The following is a 15,000-nucleotide window of genomic DNA, read 5'->3' as shown; positions in this document are numbered from 1 at the left end:
AAAAGGGAAAAAATGTCTTTGTCGTGAAAGCGTGATTTCTGCATTAATAAAACCAGTCCGGACACCTCCCTTCCAAACCCAATTTATCCTACTCTTATTGTGAGAAGACCAGTTTTACAAACATTCTGTAATTTCAGGGGAGGGCATTTTTGTTGCCTGGTATACTCCCATAAAATTTGAATGAGTTAAGACTTTTAAAACGAAGTTCTGGGTCTTTTAGGTCTAGGGTTTAGGGCTAATCTCTTTGGGCTCCTAATCGCTCCATTAAAGAGTATGTTGATGCACAACTGGAAAGTTTTTGGATCCGAGTTAAAAGTGAAGAGTGAGGAAATTTTATACAGTTGTTCAAATCACTTCAGAGGGAAGATGGCGATCAACAGTTGTCCAGCACCAGCACCCCCCAGGACTGGATAGTTTTAGATCTATTTTAATCTCCTTAATAAGTCCTATAGCTATGCAAGTGAGTGCATTTTGATAACTGCTGTGCCTAATTTGTAACAATTACTGTCAACCTTCAGTTAAGAGACTGTTCATTCCACACTGGCCCAGAAAAGAGTGAAATGTATGACTCGTGCGCATAATTTTATTCACATCATATTTCATACTGATTATGTATTGATGACATTGATTCATTTACTCTTTACAGCGCCACTTGCATGGATATTAAATCTTATTGACCACAGATGAATTTTAATTTCAGATTGGTGATAGATTTTTCCATCAGCTCTGATAGTATGTTTGACTTTTTCATCATTAACCCAGGCAATCACACAGCACTGAGTTATTGCATTGAAACAAAAAGTGCACACTTCACTTGGTAATTCTTTATGGATTTACAATAGGAACTTCATTAATGTCTGTTGTGAGGATCACACAAAAAAAAAACAACATTTATCTGCAAATAGGAATTTAGCAAGCTTCAGAAGTCTCAGGAAAAAATATTAGGCTTCTTTGTCTTCTGTAATGCATTTTCTTAATGCCGTGTGTGGGGAAAATGACTAATATTTGAAAACTTTTAACCATTTAAAATTACACTGCCACATTTTAATGCTGATTTTTTTTTTTTAACATTTTTCCCTTACTCAAATTTATGGGATAAGGTTAACTATATTTTTCATTTCTTTATTAAGTGCCAATTATATCAAAATATGCACACTTTGTTTAATTTTCTAATATGAGAAGCTACCTAGCATACCATTTTAAGAACAGAAGTCTGATTTTTTGTTGCAGATTCATCAGTCAACATCCATGAGGCATTTTGAGCTTCTTTAAGGAATGCCAGCACATATAAATACTTAAGATTTTTATGGTTTGAACTGTAATGAAGTGAATCTATAGGGCAGAGTTGAGAATAAGGGAAAAGGTAACAAATATTCTGAGATAACCATTTCAGTTCAAAGGCAAAGCCATTTGCAGTTCTATTTGGCAGCCAAAAAAAAGCAGAGGAATTGGGTAGGGGGGGGTGAGTGGAAAAAAGAAATGTGCTGATTTTGGTTGAAATGGTTGATCTCTTTCCCCTCCCATGTAAAAGCTTAATTTTTAGCAAATTAGATCTTAAGTTTGTTGCTGGTTCTATACCATTTCTTTCCCTGACTTGACAGAGAATAAGAAATGATTGTTAGAGCTCACCAACGTGTAGCGTGAGGATTCAGAGGTGTGGAGACAAGATGGAAAACGTAGCAAACCATGCAGTCCTGAGTACAGGCAATAGCCACATTTGCTCCGGACTCAGTGGAAAGGGCAGATTACAAGCAGGGTCTCACGCTACTGACTCATTGGATACAAGGTGACATAAGTGGAGAGGTTTTAGGGAGGAAAGGTAGAGAAACATCTGGCTTGCATGTTTATAAGATTGCATGTGTTGTGCCTTTCAGATCAATCTTCTGTTTTCCACACCTTTCTCAGGATGGGAGAGGTAGCATGTTCGTTTTGGATCACAGAATGTAGTAGGCAACCAGTAGGCAACTGGTATATATACTTTCTGAATGTTGGAAGCCAAAAATAGACGGGTGGCTTTCCAAAATTAATAGCTTTTAAAAGGCATAGGAAGTATAACTTCAGGATTATGTTCTTGTCAGACATTGGTAAGAAGCTGTGTTTGGGGGGTGATGTTAATTAAGAACATCTCCCTGTTGGCATAAATGTCTCACATATTTGCCCTCGGTGCTCGGCTCGCCACAAGCACAGTCAATTCACAAGGTGGTTTTTGTAAATAAAGGTTTGGGGTGAGCTGAACTTGGTCCAGAGAGATAGTAAACAGACGGAGAGCAAGGGGAAGGAGGTCATGAAGACACACTTCCTGGTGGAATGTAAAGTGCTTTTTGGACCTGGAGAATGCTTTACAGTTATTTTCCCAAAACCCCATGGCATTTCTTTTCTGGAGGAGATGAGATGGGGAGAGATGACAAACGGCCCCACTTCATTATTTTCTTCTCTCTCCTCGTTCTCCTTATTTTTGGTAGGGAAAATTGGACATCAATTTTGGCTGTTTTCCTTCTATTCACTGAACCGATTACGTTTTTAGTGCATGCTGCATGATAAATACGGCCAAGCATCCACTGGCTTAAAAGTAATGAGTTGATTATTTGTACACCTTGTCTTTAAAGAAGGCAGCTAATTGTATAGAAAGTATAGGTCCCTTTAAACTCGGATTCTCCTGAAATTTGTTGCCAGTGTCTGGGATGTGTAGTCTACTAGTTGTTCTACATCATTGGGTTTGGTATAGTCTGAGAAAAAATAATTTTAAGTTTATAAATCCTGTAGTGTCTTGAGTGAAGTCTCAGACCACTAGTGTTCAAGGATCTACAAAATTTTATAGCCTATATCTTTTAAAGGAGGCTTGGCCATCCTCAGAATATTGCCTTCTGGAGAGTTATGTAAATACAATCAGATGTTGTGGCTATTTTTTTTTTTTTTCTATTCTGATTTTTGCCTGTTCTGGATTTCTTTCTTCCATTCAAGAGTGGCGGTTCCATCTAGAATTTTCTGTGCTTTTCAGTCAAATACGAGCTCACCTCTCTTTAGTTGGAGGAAAATTTAGCAAGTGTTCTAGTTTACGTATCACTTTGCAATTCCCCCGTAGTTATATAATTGGTGTTGTGTGTGTCCATCGTAGAGGACATTTGATGCTCATTTATTAAATATGCTCGCTGGCTGCCGCCACATCTTTGTTCTGGACAGACAAATTACCTTTCTCACACTGAGCTTCCACTCTGGGGAATTAAGCCTCCACCACTTTAATTAGCTTGGAAGTAGGGGGTTGCAGTTCCTAATAGACTTCAGGCTTTTAGTAAGTTAGGGAAAGGGTGAAACGAGAACTTCCTGCGAAGCTCAAAATGTAATTTAAAAATCGTAAAAACCTAATATATATTATTTCATTTTGGTAATTGCAAACAGATTGTATTTGATGACTGTGTGGATTATCATTTCTCACTCAGACATTGAAGTTAGACTTCCCTTGAACTATGTTTTTTAATTGAGCATAAGTCATTACATATGTTTGATTCATATATTTACAATATTTATGTAATATTAACTGATGTGGCAGATAGGAAATCCACAGTGAACGGCAGTTTCCGGACATTTGTATGTATGTGAGTGTGCACGTATGTACGTACGTATGTCTGTATACCTTTATCCATATGTCTGCATACACATGCATTCAGACACATACCTTTAGGTTGAGAAGGTCATGGGGCTATCAGAATAGTAACTGCTAGTATTTGGTTTGGCTTTTATTACATGCCAGGCACTGTTGAGAGGGCTCTCTCTATATTATACAATCCTTATAACAGCCTTATTATCCCCATTTTAGAGATGAGGGGACTGAGACACAGAGTAACTTTGCCAAAGGTTATGCAGTTGAGCATATTAACCCAAAACTTCTTTGCAGGGCACTTGGCTCTGAATGTGCATTTAAGATACCAGTGCTAGGCCGGGTGTAACCCATTCTCTCAAGAAAGAAATTTGCTGGGGATCCCTGGGTGGCTCAGCGGTTTAGCGCCTGCCTTTGGCCCAGGGCACAACCCTGGAGTCCAGGGATCGAGTCCCACGTTGGGCTCCCTGCATGGAGCCTGCTTCTCCCTCTGCCTGTGTCTCTGCCTGCCTCTCTCTCTGTGTCTATCATGAATGGATGGATAAAATCTTAAAAAAAAAAAAGAAAAAGAAAAAGAAACTTGCTTTGTAAGAGAGTTAAGCAATCCATTGTAGAACTTTACACCAGAAACTTTCTGCAAGTCCATTTCTTGTCTCATTTTCTCTGCTAGTAAAACTGCAGAAAACGTTATGCTTTAGTTCTTCACTGCCGGAGTAAGTAGCGTAGAAAGCCTCCATCAAGTCACAGTTGGAAAGTAATCTAATAAAAGAAGATTAGTGAATGTAGAGGAGACAAAAGCAGTCATGTTTGAGTTTAATATCTCACATTTAGCATTTTAGCTAAGATGCCCGTTTTTATTTCTTGCAGGTCTGCTAAAAGGTCAGAGTAATGCAGAATGCGTGCCTTCATCTCAGATTTTGTTCATCACAGGTGGATCCCATGCGTCTTCGGTAGACAAGTCACCTTTGTAGCTAGCACCAGTGCCAGCTCCATGCATCGCACCTTCCTTAGTGTTGATTGCCCTTCCCGCATTTATTGGTGTATTAAAATGACTGAATATGAACATTAAGGACTCCATGAACCTGGGCTAATGGGAGACTGTAGAGAAAATGAAAAAAGATCCACCGGAGGACATCTTTGGGGGGGGGGAGGGAGCTTGGGAGGAGGGAAATGACTAATGAAGCTAATTAAAAGAAGCATTCAAATCTGCTTTCTACCCTCATTAACAATTAGCAGGGCACTGGCCAGAGTTTGTACCCTGTGTTTTACCTTAACAACATTCTATTTGCTCTTTGTATATTTAAGTGTTGTAAGGAAATGTGTTTCAATCAAAACTGAACATGAGATAAAGGAAAGAGATGTGGCTTTTGTGATATTCTATCACAGACACTTTTATTGTATCTCTGTAAAATACAATGTATGTATGCATGTAAGTGTTTTCGTCCTAATGTTGCTACTTCCATGGCAAAGGAAAAAAAAAAAAAAGAATGGAAAAAAAAGAAAAAAAATTGGAAAAAAAAAATCAGGCTCCTAGCAGCTACTGTGTAGAAATTTCCCCCTACTTCTAATTTGCTGAATGAAGAAAAAAAAAATCTTTTATTTGTGATATTTTCAGAGACATTTGCTCTAGTATGGTGTATTTAAATAATAAAAACTTAAAAGAAAAAATATTCGATGGAGTTTGGATTTAAACACTGCTTTTTTCTCTTCTGTATTTTGGAAAAATTTAGTAGTTTTTTTGTTTGATACCAACTTCACTTTGAATCTTAGGGGTCGAGGGAGGTGGTGTGTATATTTATTTAGCTCTGGGCCAGTAAGGTTTTCTTCGAATTACTTAACCATGCCAGTTTTGGCAAGGCTACAAAGCAATGTTTCTAACGGAGTCCTTTTTATAAGCTCAGAATATTCTGGTAACTTAAGCACTTCATTGCACTTCTCCTATATCACAGTGAATCTTTTGTGTTTACATATAAATATTTGTTCGATTCTTCAGCTGTTCCGTTCATTCTCTCTTCAATAGGAAAGCCTTGGGTATTGATGAAAAGCATGCTAGAGAATGTGGCATAACCATCTTGTTCTCTTCACCGAGTTTATGGCTTTTGAAGGAAATAGCATTTCTAAACCATACCTGTACATATTTTGAAGTTCCGTGAGTTTTTAGGGACCCAGAGCTCTTTTACAACCTCCTCAATGGGTGAAGCAGCCATTTCCTAGTGAGCTTTTAGACTCCTGTGGTCTGCTGTATGATTTGTTTATTTTGCTTTGCTCTTACACTCCTCTGCGGGCTTTGCCTTTCCATATGTTTGGGGTAGGATTTGGATTTCACTTAGTAATCTTGAGATCCTCAGTTGCTAGTTCTGGACAGCAGAGTATCCCCAACAGCGCCTACATTGCCTGCAGTGGTCCCCTGTGGAAAGCGTGTGTAGGCCAAGGACTCAGTGGGCCCCGGGCCAGTGTTAGAAGGAGGAAAAACCAAAAGAGGCTGCATGCCAGGCTTGTGAGCAAATCTCAACTACAACTTCCTAAAACCAGGTGTGTGTATAATGCTACTTGAAATGTTCTCTCTAAAAATGGCATTTGTTTTCTTTTTCTCTCGTTCCAGAAGAGCTTGAAGAACAGGTCCTATAGAGCGGTTCAGTGCAGTACATCCCATCTAGCAGTCAGTTTCCATTTGGGCTCTTAGGCTTTCAGAGTCTCCAGTCCAGGAGGAAGGATCAGTTGCTCAAAACTGTGAACCTCCTGTAGAAAAATTAAGAGGTAGAGGGTTAAAATGGATCCTTCTATTAGAGCTTTATGAAAAGAAAATGCGAGGGAAAAAAAAAGAGCAAAATCACAGGCGTAACAGTATCGGTTTGAGTTAAATCCTTGGGGGAGTTTCTAGGAACTGGTTCTGGTTCTTACGGTTTTTTTCCCCCCTTTAAGATACTTTAAAGGAATGTGGACTCTTCAGGACAGAAAGGGAGAGATGTGTTAATAAGAATGCAAGCATCCTGTCTATTCTTTTTGGCATAAGCACTCATGTCCCATATAGTGCAGAAATTCAAAGGGGATAGTTAATAACTTTTAGTAAGTAATACAGTGTGGCATTTGGTAATGTGGAGGGCTCAGGTCATTAAAGACTTTAAATGAACTATTATATGGCTGGCTCCTCAAGCACTGCTGCATATTTAATAACGAGCTTCTAAAAGCATTTCTTAAGTTGCAGACCTATAAGATTACAAATGTCACTCATGTTAGTATAATCCACATGCAAGTGATGAAGCCTTCTCTTTGATGTGCTAAATTGGAGAAGGACTAATGGAGCTATGAATATACAATAGAACATATTTAAGTAGTAGTCTTGCTTTAGGTAAAACACTTTCTTGAAACCAGAGGCATTTCAAACAATAAAACCCGGCTCTAATGGGGATGCTCTGTGTGGATAGAGAGCTCCTAAAAACACTCAGGTTTATTCTGATGTGAGCAGTGATTGTGTTCCTCCCCCAACCCCAACGTGGCTTAGGAAAAAAAAAATCCACCAGCTTGTTCACCTTTCATCCATTGCATTTGTGATGTTAGTGAGATGTACTCCATTCTTTTGAAAAGACTTACTTAATATTAACCACATTATAGAGCAAGATGGCCCCCAATCCCTTCAAGCAAGTGCAGTTAAATAAATAAAGCAAATGTTACCGAGCCCTGCTGAACTCCTGATGATAAAAAAAAAAGTTTATGATAACATAAATGTCTCAATCATGCAAATTGTCACTCTTGCTAATGAAACAATTTTGTAAAAAGATTGTCCTGTGAAAGGGTTTAATGGTTTTTTTTACCTGTCTACTTAGATTTACACATCCCAAAAGGCAGGAGAGCCCAGACGAAGCTCTCTTCCAAACCAAATCGTTTGCCACAAGAAACTATTTCTAGCTCTTCGTGATTTATTAGAAAATAGCTTAATGTGTCTTAAAAAATACAAAATGAGAAAACTGTCACACCAAAATGAAGCCTGTGAAATTGTCATCCTCTTCCTATTAACTGTATTTAAATTCTTTATTTTGCTCTAACACTGATATTTGCAACAACTAATCATCTAAAATGAAGCTCTTAAATTAAATGGCTTTAAATGTCAATATAGTATGATTCTAATGTGTACTACTATTTCTATGAAATATTTCTTCGGGCCAGTAAATTATGCAATACTGAGTCCAAGAGCGATATATCAAGGGTCTAGTGAAGAGTTTTCCTGTAGCCCAAATAATTGTATTTCAATGGAGAAGAGGTTGTCCAGAGCCTCCTTCCCCCGGGAATTAGATCCTGGGTGCTCTCTTGTGCCTATGACTCCCTTTGGAGAGGTCGTCAGAGACACAGCATTTACAGGTTGATGTTACTTGTCACTTTGTCACTAAGACTCACCTATTGTCAGTCCAGCCAAGTCACAGAAATGCTTATTGCAGTTAAATAGCAATTTGTTTCCATGAAACTGCAATTAAAGTATTACTGAGCAACCATTTTAGATTGGCAATGCCCTGAACGCATGTTAAGCAGCCAGCAGCTCCCACTTGCAGAGTCAGAGACCCTGCTGGCAGCCAAGTGTGCCGCCTTCACCCAGGTTGGGTATCCAGTTGAGAAGTAGTCGTAGCCCTCTGCTCCCCTCGTGAACACAAGCTGAGAGCACTGACAAGGCAGGGCTGATTTTTGGAAGGTGAACTTGCAACTTAACTCAAGTGAACAGGATTTTCAGTTGTGCAGGAAGTGCTTTATGCTGGTAGATATGTGCCTGTTTCCTAGAGGGAATGTTTTCGAGTTCAGATTGATTCTGCTGAGAATGGACTGCAACTCGGAGGCCTCAGGCCAATAATGTACTACAGGTCCTGACATGTTACAGCTGTGTAAACAGGGCCATTCTATCTCCTAAATCACAACTAATAAAGCGGAGGATGAAAATCAATTGATTCTGTTATAAGTTCTTTGAATGACACTAGAAAGTTGTTTAATGACTCTGTTAGAATGGACAGGCCTGGGTGGAGCCGCCAAAAGACCTATTTTAATCGTCTTTCTTCCCCCCAGAAACAGGGCAGGACAGCCTCTCCTGGGTGCTCGCATCCCCACCACCAGATGCAAACCTGCCTGGGCAAGGAAGGCACCTGAGCTGAACTCTTGCAGCTGATTTAAAGTTCAGGGTCTGTTGAGTGAGAAAGGTGAAGTGCAAAGGTTTTACTGAAAATGCGAAACATTGATGTAAGATCCTGAGAGAGGAAAGGATTTTAGAGGTGGTGTTTTAAAATGCAATTAGCACTGAATTCTAACCAGCTTGGAAACAATCATTAGCTCACGAGAACAGGAGGCATCTCACCTTCCTTCGGCCTAGTAAAGCTCCCCCTACCTCAAATCAAAAGGTTTACGTCCTCAACTTTTTCAAAAAGAATTTTCTTGGGCAGTGCGTTTATTTGTAGGCTTTCGCCTGTGTTGTTTGAGCTGCAATCTTTTTTTTTTTTTTTTTAAGTAGGGGGAAAACAGTTTCTTCCTTTTTTTTTTTTTTTAAAATTTTTTTAATTTTTATTTATTTATGATAGTCACAGAGAGAGAGAGAGAGGCAGAGACACAGGCAGAGGGAGAAGCAGGCTCCATGCACCGGGAGCCTGACGTGGGATTCGATCCCAGGTCTCCAGGATCGCGCCCTGGGCCAAAGGCAGGCGCTAAACCACTGCGCCACCCAGGGATCCCGAAAACAGTTTCTTCCTAAATTAATTTTTCATTTGCAGTGAATTGAATGCTTTTAGGAACTGAAAAGAGAAAATCTAGAGACAAACTGAATTTACAAATGAAGATTAATTATGAAAGCTGGAAAGGAAATTGCTTGCTTGGGCTGCGATTGTATACCTTGTACTTTATTTAAATAAGGTTAGGTAGAGATGGGTGTGTCTTAAATGCCGCATATCCCTCCAAGGCCTCCGAGTCCCATTCTGTCATCAATCATGGGCCTTCCGCGTTCCATAAACCTTACGTCTTTAACTAGAATGTGTAATACAATAACTTTATCTTGGAGTTGTGGAGTGCTCTGTAAACGTATTTATGTGTTCACATTTACAATTAACAAGTCCTTAACGTGTGTTATCTCAGTCCTCACAACTATCTTGATGATTGTGGCCTCGATTTTACAGATGAGGTCCTGAAAGTTCAAGGAGGTGATGTGGTAAGCAGGACCAGAGCAGCGGGACCAGGAAGGGCAGGGGGGCGCATGGGTGCTCTCCTTGGGTGCAGAATTTAGGGGAGTGCCAAAGAATACGTCATCAAGATCATGTTTTAATGCACTCTTTTTAAAAACGAAATTAATGCAAAAACATCCATGGTGAACGAAACATCACAATTTCAAATAAAGGCAGGATCGGCATTACTTCTCTTGACTTTTTACCTCAAGCTCCAACATGGGTAGGCCCTATTATTAAGGCCCAAAGTGCCAGAGCTGCTATTTGAACCCTGGCATTTTAGGGCATTTTGGTAGAATTGCTTTATAAATTGTTAGGCTGCAACAATGACATACTTTATTCTATGAGCTATAACAAGGATTTTCTCTCCCCTTAAAAAAAATGAACGTATTGCATTTTCTCTTTATCCAACCTGGAATGCCAACTCATTTAGATTGCCAGCATATTTTAGCGTTGCTCGAAGAGAAATTTCTTTTCAGTTTTGACAAATCTCAAGTACTTCGTGATGAGTAATTAAGTATCATTGGTAACAACTCTGCCTGCAAGTTGTTGGGGAGGGAAAAGAACAAGACTTCAATAATCATATTAGTCCAGAAAGCAAAATGGATAACTGTATCTAACTATATCTCCTACAAAGAAGTAAATGGTATGTTTAAAATGTTTGAATGGAGCTGTCTTAAGTCTGCTGATAATATTTGTGGCAAATAACAGATCAATGAATCCAGTTACATGAAAGAACATACTTCTATAAGTATAAAAGAAGTAATAGACACAAGTTTTGCAGAAAAATTTTACATGTTCTAGCATGACGTGAGAAGCAGATATATCGTGAAAGAACTAATATTCATATTTGTTGTTTTAAGATGGGAGAGCACTGAAGTATTCAAATGGAACAGATTATACCTTTAATTACATCCAAATACGATTCTGAGCTGAGTTTTAAAATTTTGTTGGCTGTACTTTCTATTTTCCCATTAATTGCTAGAATCCAAAAAGAGCAAAATTTGTAAATAAATTACAATAACACACTGTTAAATCCAAGCTGCCTTTATTACAAAGAGAAAAAAATAGCTAAGAGAAAGATTTCTACTCAAGTTAATAAAATAAAATTTTCTACTCAAAATAATAAAGTTATTTTGATGTTGATATAATGGTTAAGGAAAAAAGGACTTTTTTTTTTTTTTTTTTTGGTTCAGTTTCCTGACGGGTGGATTTTGGTGCCAAAGGACCAGTTCTCAAAGCCCATGACGTCTGTATGTTATTTCATGGAGTATCCCAGCCCAATGAGTCTGCAGGCTATCTTTTAATCTTTGATTTGCTAGGTGCAGAATGAGACTTTAGTTAGCCAGTATATACATATATTTTTCCAGTCTGAAGACTAATTTACCCTTCTCATTGGGTATGGATGCATGTACATACATCCTCTTCAGGTGTAAGGACCTGAAAAACATGCATAGACCAACACACAATCGATTGAAAACTACAGAATATTGATTGTAAAGAACAAGATATTATGTATCTGTGATGTGTATATTATGACCTAAGCTCATAAAGTGAGTGGATTTCTTCTGAGGTGTAGGCAGGATTTATCCCAGGTAGCGAGGCTGTAAGACCCAAGCTCTCAAACCACCGTACATTCCAGCTTTTCAGCAAATGCCATCCGTACCCAGAGATGCATGATCAGTACAAGCAGTAGCCTGCATCGTGTTTCTCAGTTTTTTGTCGGTATTGTTTTCTTTTCGTTGTTGGCAGGAGGTGGGCATAGACGTTTATAGAATTTATAGTAGATAGGATAGTGTCTTGAAATTCTAGGCTGTAGAGAAATTTCTATCGTGAGAAAAAGGGAGTAGGGAAAATGGAAGGAACACTTGCCTACATAAATCGCTCTTCAAGGGAGGATTGAGGGGCTGGAGTTTCACCGCAAACTGGGGAGAAGGCCAGCCGGGCTTCCCAGGCACCCTCACCACACCCCCACACCCCCCTTTACATGGTTTTGTCTTATTTCCCTACCGTCAAGAGACCTGCTTCCCCACCTCTACAGGATGCAGTTGCTGTGCGTGGTGAAACTCAGGCTATGTTTGAGTGTCGGGCGAGGCTGTGCAGGGCTCGGACATCAGGGCGGTTCAGACACTCGCAGCACTGGCACTTTTCAAGTTGATGGGATATAGCATTTGGTGACACGTCACAGGTGTGTCACGGAGGGCTGAGGTGAAATGCAAATTGCAATAGGACAAAAGCAGACTCGGATGTTCTTGATGGAGTTTGGGGTATCACCTGGGCAAAAAACATTGCCCCTGGTTGGTTACAGCTACAGCCGCTGGAAATCGAGCTCCTCCCTTCTCGAGAGTGGAGTGGAGCCCTGGGGCCCGGAAGTGGTGGAGGGGGCAGGTGCGAGTTTTCTGATTTGCTACTGAGTGTACCGGGCAGATAAACAGGCTTGATTTTCAAAGGACAAGCAGTCCTGAACGGATCTCCGACGCGGAGGCTGAGCCAGGTCTTCCTGGCCTTGGGTGTAATTCACCAACTCCCATCAGTTACCTCATGCTGTAAGCAATTGTTTTTTTGTTTGTTTGTTTTGTTTTGTTTTGTTTTTTACCTTCTCTAACTAGTAAAATGTGTTCTAATTTTTTTTTTTTTTAAAGGGGGAATAGATTCTGATTGGCTTTGGTGCTCTTGAAAGCCAGACAGTCTTTACCCTAAGCCAAGTAAAGGTGTAACTGTAATATTTTTCTCTGTAAGTTGTGTTTTTTTATATCTATATATATATTTTTTTTGCCCAAGATTTGATTTCCAACAGGCCCACCAAAGGATTCTGCCTCTGGAATCCCCTAATTTTGCATGCAGATGGCATGTTAATGAACTCATTACTGTGCATTTTATCCAACTCTGGACAGATTTGTGACATTATTTTTCAAAACAAAACGGGGTTAGGCAGTTGGTTGGTTGGGTTTGATGAGAATTGGGTGACTAAGTTAAAAAAATATTTCCCCAAACACTGCTCAGGGTTGCTGCTAAACATTCTATAAAACTATCCCTATCCCCTCCAACTCCCCCCCCCCCCCACCCCCAGAAAGATTCTTTGATTTCTTCACATTCCTGGGGACTTATGGAACTGTGGGCCTTCCAGAAGGTGTGTGGCCCAATTCCATTCTAAAACTAAGTAATTCTGGGCTTTCTTTTTGATTCCCTGAGTATCTATGGGCATCTTGTGTATCTCTTTTAGCTTAGGTTCTAAGCATCTTAGCATCAACTAAGGGAGAGGCATATCTTAAGGGGAATGCTATGAAAATCAATGATGGGATATTTACCCTGTATTCTGTGCTTTGCGATTTTTAGGGTGAAGGTACTCATGCCTCCCCACCCTCCCCTTTGATTTTAGAGCAGGTAATAAAGAACATATTGCTCTTGTATTGTGAAGTAAGCACCAAACTGGGACTCAGGAAACACTTGGAATTTAATTCTAGTCCTGAAGGGAAGTCAAAGGGAACCTGTGATCACGTTTGTCTTTCCAATCAAATATTAGCCATGGGCCAATCATTTATTCTTACTATCTCATTTTTGCCCCATCTGTTAAATAGGAGTTTACTAATCACAGCTCTATGTGCCAATGCATTAGATGAGTCATTCGAAGGTAGAAGGGCTTTATAGTCTGAGGATGGCACTCTTTGGATTGTAAATGGTGAAATAGAGAATATACTCGCTTCTCTGATTTAAGGGTTAATTATAAGACCTTCAGTTTACTTTGAAAATTATTATAGCCAACTCATGCCTGTCTTCTCTAACAAAGGGGAATAATAATGTAGATTAATTCAAAACAATGGATCACACTCAACTTATTTTTGGTTGGGAATATAATATGCAATCCTTTTATTTTTTTTTAAAGAAGTATTTTTTGAGCAGTGTTTGGTTCATAGAAAAATTGAGCGGAAGGTACAGAAACTTCCCCCATACCTCCCGGCCCCACACATGCTGCCCTCCCCCATGATCAACATCCCCCACCAGAGTGGTACATTTGTTACAACTGACGAGCCTACGTGGACACATCATAATCACCCAGGGTCCTCAGTTTACATAAAGGCTCACTCTTGTGTTTTACAGTCTGTGGGTTTGGACAAATGGATAATGACACGCATTCATCGTTACGGTATCATATAGAGTATTTTCGAGACCCTCAAACAACTCTGTGCTCTGCCTATTGATCCCTCCCTTACCTCACAACCCCTGGCAACCGCTGGTCTTTTTGCTGTGTCCACAGTTTTGCCTTTTCCAGAATGTCAAATAGTTGGAATCACACAGTATGTAGCCTTTTCAGATTGGTTCTTTCACTTAGTAATATACATTTAAAGGTCCTCTATGTGTTTTTAATGGCTTGATAGCTCATTTCCTTTTAGCACTGAATAATATTCCATTGTCTGGATGGACCACTCACCTACTGAAGGACATCTTGGTTGCTTCCAAGTTTCAGCAGTTAGGAATAAAGCTGCTGTAATTATCTGTGTGCAGGTTTTTGTGTGGATATAAGTTTTCAATTATGTAATTTTTGGAAGCAAGGTAATAATGCTTTTGTTAGGCAAATGTTACACGACATAAACTCAGACCAAATGGTGGTGGAAGGCAGCTCAGGAAGGACATGAACACTTATTAAACAATTATGTATGGGCCATACATTTCTGTGTCATCCTCGGCATACAACGTGAAGATGTTGCTACTCCTACATCTGTAGTTGTGGGAGCAGGGACTTGGAGAAATTAAGTAACGTGCTCAAGGTCATCAGCTAGTAATTAGAAAAAGGTGAATCCAACCCCAGAGCCTTATCAATAGGTTCTCATGGCCTTGTATAGGGGAAAGTGTAGCAGGATTAAAGCTTTACCATAGCAAGTCCCCTGGTTGGCAAGTCTACTATCAGATAATGGAGTTGATACTGTATATTTAAAACCATAGCAAACTTGTGGATGTTAAAAATGTTTGATTGCCCTTGGAAAAAGATACTGGTCTAGGTACCATTATTTACGTATGCAAATAGTCGTCATGCCCTCTTGACCACACACTTTCCTTCGAAAGGCTAATAACCTTGAGTTCTCATTTCGTGGCTCTTCGAGGAAGGAGAAGGAATTATCATTTGCTATTTGTCTAGTAATTCAATTAGAGCTAACTCTTATGGAGCTCAGCATTGACATGCAACAACTTGTTCATTTCTCACAAGAAACCTGTAAAGTCAGT

General features: G+C 39.5%; 1 protein-coding gene across 3 annotated transcripts in view; it reads left to right on the top strand.

Annotated features, from left to right (window-relative positions):
- LMO4 (LIM domain only 4) overlaps window positions 1–5,265 on the top strand; it is a 16,955-nt gene extending 11,690 nt beyond the window's left edge. For all 3 annotated transcript variants that reach the window (XM_025417747.3, XM_025417749.3, XM_025417748.3), the window contains exon 5: window positions 4,463–5,265. In XM_025417747.3, the coding sequence (XP_025273532.1) occupies window positions 4,463–4,471 (9 nt within the window). In that variant the 3' untranslated portion in view covers window positions 4,472–5,265. The remainder of the gene's footprint in view (window positions 1–4,462) is intronic.
- The last annotated feature ends 9,735 nt before the right edge of the window (window positions 5,266–15,000 follow it).

This window comes from Canis lupus, chromosome 6, assembly GCF_003254725.2.
Source record: "Canis lupus dingo isolate Sandy chromosome 6, ASM325472v2, whole genome shotgun sequence".
NCBI lineage: Eukaryota > Metazoa > Chordata > Mammalia > Carnivora > Canidae > Canis > Canis lupus.
The sequence above is the reverse complement of the archived record's forward strand: the minus strand, read 5'-3'. Positions and strand labels throughout refer to the sequence as shown.